The sequence below is a fragment of the Peromyscus californicus genome, unplaced genomic scaffold (assembly GCF_007827085.1).
Source record: "Peromyscus californicus insignis strain IS unplaced genomic scaffold, ASM782708v3 Scaffold_18__1_contigs__length_77618521, whole genome shotgun sequence".
Taxonomy (NCBI): Eukaryota; Metazoa; Chordata; class Mammalia; order Rodentia; family Cricetidae; genus Peromyscus; species Peromyscus californicus.
In genome coordinates, this window is record NW_026294480.1 from 75,262,753 (window position 1) to 75,271,551 (window position 8,799).

At 39.4% G+C, this 8,799-nt stretch overlaps 1 protein-coding gene across 12 annotated transcripts in view; it reads right to left on the reverse strand.

Moving 5' to 3' along the window:
- Mctp1 (multiple C2 and transmembrane domain containing 1) overlaps nt 1–8,799 on the reverse strand; it is a 588,499-nt gene that overhangs the window by 87,644 nt on the left and 492,056 nt on the right. For all 12 annotated transcript variants that reach the window (XM_052743710.1, XM_052743711.1, XM_052743708.1 and 9 more), the window contains one exon: nt 2,881–3,000. In XM_052743710.1, coding sequence (XP_052599670.1) covers nt 2,881–3,000 — 120 coding nt within the window. The remainder of the gene's footprint in view (nt 1–2,880; nt 3,001–8,799) is intronic.

The following is an 8,799-nucleotide window of genomic DNA, read 5'->3' on the forward strand; positions in this document are numbered from 1 at the left end:
AACCAAGTTTTGTAGATACTCAGACACACATGCATACCCATACATGTACACATGCACACCCATGTGCACTCTTGTGCATGCAAGCACACACACACACACACACACACACACACACACACACACACTCACACAAGGACACACATGGACACACACAGACACACAGACAGAAAATCTGTAACCAGCAAAGTATAATCAAGGTCTTCTTTCAAAAGGAGAAAGCAGTTAAAATGCACAGCTGGGTATGCCAGAAAACACATAATTAGACAAATTGGATTTAAGAGTTACGTAAGGTCTCAACTGAGCCAGTGAATGAGAAGTTGAAAGAAACGTTGTGATTGCTGCTCCAGTCCCTGGGAAGAAAAGAATATGTGGATATGTGTGCGTTGGGCAAATAAAAGGCAATTACTGGGCGTTATGGAGTGCAGTTGACATTTCAAATGGGTTAAGCTATAGAATGTCTGGTGGGGGGCTGTGCTGGGGGATAAAATGTTGTCCAGGGCTAAAAGAGAGAAACTGTAAGAACAGATGTGCTTGAAAGGAAGATCTGGAAAACTCTGTTTTAGTGTTGTATGTTGTAAAAGATACAGGGCGGTTTAAAAAGTATATTATGCAATTTAAGTTATATATTATGTAATTGTTCTATATGCTTAAAGTTTCAGAGAATTTTAAGTACCAAAGATAAACTATATATTACAAATTTCCTCCTAACAGTGGACTTTCTACACAAGGCAGGTATGTTCTAGGAAAAATAATGGAGTTTACAATTTAAGAATTTTTTTAACTAAGAATTCTCAAATCAATGCCTAACTTTTCAAAATGAATCCCATAGGACTTAGAAACTAAAGTAAATGACTACCTTTCTTATTTGCAAATAATTTTGTTTGCAAATATGCCTCAAGACAGCTGAATGAAAAGTAGATAGTCTTCTCTTTCAACCATCTCCCTGAGATAAACAGGACAAAAATGTAATTGTCTGAGACAGCCCTATTTTCTTAGAGAAAAAATCCTGGATTAATTGAAGAAAAAATTACCTATTAGTCCCCAAGACATCAATTCTTATAGCATTTTGGGCCTGTCTCTTAGCATGCAATTTAAATATATATCCTTAGCAATAAAAATAACTTCTTGTCTATTGATACTGCTTAACCATTAAAGCTTTTATCAGCAATCTTGTATTTGGCTTGATAGAGTTTATAAAATAAAATGTTTTAGGGCCCAAGGAAATGGCTCAGGTGGGAAGAACATTTGCTCTTTAAGCATGGGGATCTGATTCTGAATCTCCAGCACCTACACAAAGTCAGGACATGGCGGTATGTGCCTGGAACCACAGGACTTGAGGGGGGGGGTGTATGGAGACACGTCGATACTAAGGACCCCTCCCTTCCAGAAACTCTAGCAGAAGTAATGATAGACCATGTCTCAAGGCAATAGGCAAGAGCAATAGAGCAAGACAACTGACAGCCTCCTCTGGTCCCCAGATACACAGGCATAGAGTATACATTTGCACAGTCAACACGGATACAATATTCAAACACTTGGAACACGTCTAATCTATAAAGTATATGTGAAAAACTGTCACAAATGCAAAGATCAGCCAAGAGCTTGTTTCTTCAACCTTAGTCTAATTTAGTAAAAGAGACAGCAACACATTAGAAAGTAAACAACTCCATCATGTACTTGGTGGTTGTATATTAGTATTTATCATTTATCTTAAAGATAAGGAAAATTATTTTGAAGAAGTATAATTTGTTTATGTTGCCATTTGAAATGCACATTTGTTTCAAAGGAACTGTTTTTTTGTTTGTTTGTTTTGCCACAAGTAAGACAGTGAGTTCATTTGATATCCATTATTGCAATGAAGTGTTGTATAATACTATAGTATTTTGAACTGATAATCAAATAATTGTGTTATTTGTTATGGACATACATAATAATGGCAAATATTCCTGATTATTAGACCCTGTATCAAGAATAACTAAAAACTTCCCAATTATAAATCAAATGAGTCTATAAAATACTCAAAACTTTGATAATATAATGGCATATAACTACAGAGTATATCCTCATCTACTTTTAAATTCTTTTCAGCGGTTGCCCATCAGGTTACACAGTTACAAATGTTGAGCTTGGAGGAGATGCTGTAACCCTTCAATCACGTGTGGACTAATCTCTGGTGTGTTTGCTAGGACTACAGTGACTGATACAACCCAGGAGGGCCAGACCTGACCCCCGGGCAAAGCACAGGCTCTTGCCAGCTGAGCTGCTGCTCCTTGCCTCACACATTCTAAGAACTTTCAGAAATGTCAAAGGGGAGTACAGATTTAGCTGAACATTCCCTGGATTAAATGAGCGGTCTTCATCCTCAAGTCGGTATCGTAAGATACCTGACTCATAAACACACACTTGTTGTTAGTGCCGATTCACTGAATGAAGGTACTCTAACACACTTTCCAGACTAAGAACCATCAACTCTTCCTTCAATGACAGTTTACACAGAGAACCGTCTTAAGTAGAATACATTAACTTGGTCTGATCATTAACAAGTCTGTGGCATTATCTATTAGTTCAGGATCCATTGTGACATAAAATGACCAGGAGACTGAAGGGAGTAAGGGTTTGGATAACAGCTATGAATGATTTTAAACTGTAGCTCAGTCTGTACACGCCCCACTTTAGTTTCTATCAAACTGAATCATTCCAGAAACAGGCGGATACTTTGTATTGTGTTGAGAACCAAAGTTGTTAGGTTTGAGCTTACAAAACCTTCCTCCAAACACGAATATTTGTAGGCAGGGTTTCTGGTTTATAAAACTGAATTCAGTGTTATCTCATCAGCGGGATGCGAAACAACAAAAACACACAAAGAACGCAGAGACTTACTGTATCACGTTGCCTGTTATCTTTCCCTGATACTATTAGGAAGTAGTTCCAGGTCAGTAGTAGCAATAACAACAGTGGTATCATGTAGAGCTCAAAGTTCCAGACGACAAAGAGGAAGAGCTGCAGGGGAGGAAAAGGAAACGGAGACGGGAGTCAGTTCTGAATTTCCTTAGGTGGACTGTCACCACAAGCCCCCTCCAAACCCACACGTCTGCACGCTTCAGAGCAGGGAGGTTAGCTGGAAAACCGCCCTGAGAACTTGGTGAGCATCTTGCTGGAAGCACAACTGACCCCCGACAATCACTGCCAAGATTTTCGCTTTGTTTAATTCTGTAAAGGAAAACTTGGTATCAGAACACTGTCGAGGACATTTTCGTTTTCCTCCCTCATTGAAATTATAGTTAAATTAGACAAAATAAAGCTTTGAGATTTTTGTTGTTGTTGTTTTGTTTGTTCATTTTTCAGTTAAATGAGCTTCACTGTGTTGTCAGAATAGCTTGGTCTGTCTGTCTGTCTTAATCACAAAGAGTGGATCACCATTTATCATCAGGGACAGTCTTTTCACAAATCTCACTTGATGCTACAGTACAACAAGCATAACAGGCAGGTGAAAACGTATCTGTAGCACAGAACCCCAAAAATCCCTTATGATGAAAAAAACGCTGCTTCCAACAAGTGTTAAAAGGAGTCGGCTTACCATTTGCTGTTGTTCAGAAAGTCAAGTGTTTGCAAATGAAGGTGAAGACCAGTTTTGTCAAAGGAAGTTTTAACATGCCTGTTTGCTTGACTTTTAACACTACCTACCTGTTTGAATAAACTATTTTTAATTGTAAGACAAATGTCGGAAGAACTTGGAGTGACTGAGGAAACCATTCTATGCATATTTACATTGGAAAACAATAGGATTTGAGACATAAGTTGTGAGGCACTCACCTCTTCACCAGGGCTCTCCTGGGCAGATCGTCTAGGTTCTCTGGGTCTGTGGCTCCTGTTACCTGACTATGGCCACCTTAAATCAGGTGGGATTAAGAGCAGAATTCCTCCCTGACCTCAATGCTAAGGAGCTGTGTAACCTTTCTATGGCTTCCATATCGTGTCTCTTATTTTCTTCCTCTGCAAAACGGGGACAATAGGTTTTGAGAACTGCAAAACTAACACAGTGCTCAGGATGTGGGCAAATACGTATTGCTCTGTCCATGCAAGTGATGCTCAGAAAGTTTACTAATTATTGACTAAATCATAACACCATCTGTCTACGAAGATTTAGTTGAACAGTAGCATAAGTGGGAATTTCAGTCATCTGCTCAGAGATGCATTTCATAGACCAGGAGAGTTAGGGGGAGGGTCATAAGGACACTAATGTAAAAGGCAGTGCTACCCAAGGCCTTCCTAGTAAATATCAGTCCAGGGCCTGGGCCGATTCAAGAAGTAGAGTGAACACCGCCTGGGAGCCACAGAACTTGGGCTCTGGGTCTGGTGACTTCGCTTCTCTGTTTTCTTATGTAAAAAGAGTCCTATAAATGCCATCACCTCTAACATCGCTGTTCTAAAATGTGAGATGATTTTATGGGATTACTGTACCATTTCAGTGGATGACCACAAGGAAATACTGTGTTCTGTAAACAGCGTGTTCCACTGCATGTATGAATTCACAGTGGTTGCAACAGCATTCACAAAATGTGTATAAGCACAGGATAGACCAAATCTATCAGCAAGGAAAAGGGAGTTGGGCATGAAATCCCACTCCTGGCTGTGGAGTATTGGCAACTGTTGGCTGCTGGGAGAGGGAGAGCTGGTTTGCTCTAGGAGTACAGCTCCTGGCAAGTCAGCCCCTCTCCAGGGGAAGAAAACACTGGGAAGCAGAAACTAGTTTTGAAGGGTTTTGCTTTTTTTCAGAAGAAAACACTGGGAAGCAGAAACTAGTTTTGAAGGGTTTTGCTTTTTTTCAGAATATGAAGTTGGGTGAATGTCCATATGGATCTGGGAAGAGTTGGGGAGGGAGGGTAAATATGATCAAAACACACTGTATGATACCCTCAGAAAACTATCAAAAATTTAAAAAAATATTTTAGGGTGTGTATTTTACTAGATTTTTGATATTTATGACTCAAATGGACACCAATACACATATATATATAATTATTTAGTATTCCACATGGCAACAACAGGCTCATCTTCCAGAATAAGAACCATTCCATGTACTTCAATGCATGAAGCGGGAGATTTTTTTTATTTCCAAACAAAAATATAGGAAAATTTCTAGAAAAAATCTTCCCATTCAGTTTCTAAAATTTATATAATGTGTACAAAGATCATGTGACATATAATTGATGTTTAGGATTATTAAATGTGCTTTTGTGAAGATAACTCTTTCAGGAAATGAACTGAGATAAACTTGATAGTCAACTACTACATGTAAAGGGGGGATTACTTTTGATTAGAGCCCATATAAATTCTTGATACAATTATTGCAACTTTTGGGTAGTCAATAGAATGCAAGCTCCTGAAGAACGGATGCTTCCTTTCTGTTCACTGCTTTACATCTGGAGCTTAGAACATGACTTCAGCAGAGTAAGGACTCAGTGGCTAAACTTTTACTACCAATGAAAGTAAATGGACCCAAGACCATGCCAAATTATTCAGCAGTGTAATCATTTGTGTTAATAAAAGCACTATAGGACCATTGCCAGAAACTAGCTGACTTGAGAAAATACTCCCAGAATTATGAAGTGGGATGCTTCTAGAATTTTATGTTTGGTAAATATGCCCTTTAGCGCTTCCCCAGAGAGGACTTTCCTTCCTTCTGCTATACTGTTGTGCTGTCATGGGAACCCACTCTTTCCCTCTGGACCTTCTCATATGCCTGCATTTTCAGAGAGCATTCATGAGCCAGCATTGGTGGCACATGCCTTTAACCCCAGCACTCAGAGAGCATTCACTGCCTTCGGTGGGTTCTGCTCACATGGATGGGATTCAGATGATTTCATTGCTAAATATGATCCAGTGGGATAATGTCAACCTGCTGAGGAGAGATATTCTGTTTTGTAATGTCTGATCATTGATGTTAGAGTGACTGTATTGCTTCAAGCATCTTTCAACACCATGGTAGTCTTTCAACATCACCAATTGCTTCAAGCATTGGTAATAAGATGCACTTTGTGCATATTTTTCAAAAGTAAACATCATTCTCTTCTCATACCCCAATTAACTGGCACTCTTAAAATACAGCACTCAAAACCAACACAGCATTTCCCATGCATTTCTATAGTGTTCAAAGTGCCCCATGTACACAGTTACCAGAGCATGGATCAGGGGAAGACAGAGAAAAGAGAAATCAAGGAAGAAATTATATTTGCTTTAGAGATGCTTACAATGGAAGGATGATCTTCTTTCTTACTGTCTGTGCATTAGGAAGCTACTCCTGTGGAAGCAGCTTCCATGTTTTAAAAGAAAGCATCTTTAAAAGGAGGAAAATGATAGAACCTTGGATGAAATCCAAATGAAAAACATTAAATTTTTCTTTTTCAACACTCAAATCACATAAAAATCTCAAAAAAGTATTTAACATAGCTTAACAATAAAAACAGTTTTAAATTTTTTACCACGTGTTCAGAAGTAGGAAAAAATGCTTTATGGACTCAGTTTGCAAAGAATCACTAAGAAAAAGCAGTCGCTCACTAGAGTGTTACAGGTGATTCCAGCTCTTGCTAGTTGGTGAAGATCATCTAGGAAAAGAGCCCAGGGTGATGGAATTCTTTTTAGCCCATTCTTTCTACATTAGACCTCCATCCATCCTCCCTTGGCCCACTGTACAGGCTGAGTCACTTTTCCTTTTTAAAAAAGCCTGAGATTATACAGAAGGCCAGGCTTTCAATGTCCCAGTGAGGTAGTGGGAGAAAGAAAGATCCTGGGAAAACACAAAGCCAAGGGAACCCCGGATCTGTCCTGGTCCTGACTACACTTTCTCATGGAGGTGGGAGTAGATAAAAGCTGCGCGCGCGCACGCACACACACGCACACACACGCACACACACACACACACACACACACACACACACACACACACACACTACAAATATAAACCATGAGGTGTTGGATGTGTCCTGATCTCACTCTAGAACTGCCTTTTCCTGTACAGAACACAGAAAACTAAAAGAAATTTATACAGTATTTAATTTTATTCAATTCCATCACCTTGGAATACTTTCCCTATTCTCTTCCTCCATCACCCAGTCTGTAGCTTTTCCTTTTTATGCCTGGATCCTATTCCTAGTATCTACTTTTTAATTTGGGCTTTTGGCATTTCACTTTTATAGAATCCACACCTTCATTTACACACAAAACAACTAACCCTACATTAGCTGTCCTTTCTCATTAGAGACTAAAAATGCTTCAAGTATTTGATTTTCTTTTTAAACTCTAAGATAGATGTTGTGATTTATAACTAGAATTCTGCAGCAGAAAGTCTAAATGAGATACTAGTTAAAATGGTACCAGCACTTATGCTCTCTCCTGGTAGAAAGGACACTAAATCCTGGCATGGTGGGCCATGCCTATAATCCTAGCACTTGGAAGGTTGAGGCAGGAGGGTCAGGAATTGAAGGTCATCCTCAAGCTACACAGCAAGTTTCAGGCTGGCCTGAATTACATGAGAACCTACCTCAAAAAAATTAACAAACCAACAAATTGAGAATTCTGTGCATTACCCTGAATGTTAAAAGTGTGCTAGAAGCCCTCTTCTAACTGGCCGTGTATTGCTGGCTATGATTAGCATATTCCTCGAGGAGCTGTTGTAGTAAGATGGAATGGAAAGAGCATAGATGTTCACATCAGACTCAAAGGCGTCCAAGATCCCTAGTCTCTACCTAGCTCTACAGCCTTGGACAGGTGTTGGATGTCTCTAAGTTTTCTCATCTGAAAAGTAGAAATTATACTATTTACTTTGCAGATTTGAAAAGGAAATAGTTTAAGGCTTGGCACCTAAAGGTGCTCGGCAAGCAGAACATATTGGCTCTTATTACACATCAATTTTTGGTCCTTCTTACAGCTTGCCATCTTTCCTATACCTCCCATAGTTAATTACAGCTTCAAGGGTAAGAGCTATGAAGAAGCCATGGAAGTGACATTACGGGTAACATTTTTAGTGCTTTTACATTTAATCTGTGGTGATCACGTGCAGTAATGTTCCTAATTTGTTCTATCTCCTTGTACCCATGACTTCTGCAATACCCTTCCACACTAAGACTTGGATGTAGCGTATTATTTCTTATGATTCAGAACAGAGTATCAAAATAGAAGCCTAAAAGATCACATTATCATCACCTCCATCACCTCAGCTGAAAAATCAGACAGCCTGGAGAAGCAAAACTACTCACGGAACAGAAGCTAACTGAAGATGTCTGAGTGTATGCAGTTGAGCACTGAAGAAATGCCTAACTGAACCTGCGTTGACCTCCAGATGTTGCCTTGATGACTTGTAGTTGCTTCAAGTTTGGAATTCTGGCACATGTATGAACAGCAAAAGCAAAATGATATGGAAGTTATCCCTCTCCAAGAAGACAACGTATTACGGCAGAATGGGACATTCAACAGAAGCCCAAAGAAGCGGCTTTAGTTCCTTTTCTGACATTTTGGCATTATAGGATCTTGAACAAGTCATATTGACCTATTTCATAAGATAGCTGTGGGGAGCAAAGGAGGCAATATCTGTGTATTGTTAGATGGTTGACCTTGATTGTCAACCTGACATGATTCAGAATTATCCAGAAGATAAGCTGTGAGGGAATTTCAGAGGTTTCTATAAGGTAAGGAGACTCACCCTGAATGTGGGGGACACTCTCCTGTAGACAGAAGTTTCTCTAGTCCCATCTGGCCCCATGGTTCCACAGCTGCTTATAAAATAATCACTCAGAGGCTTAA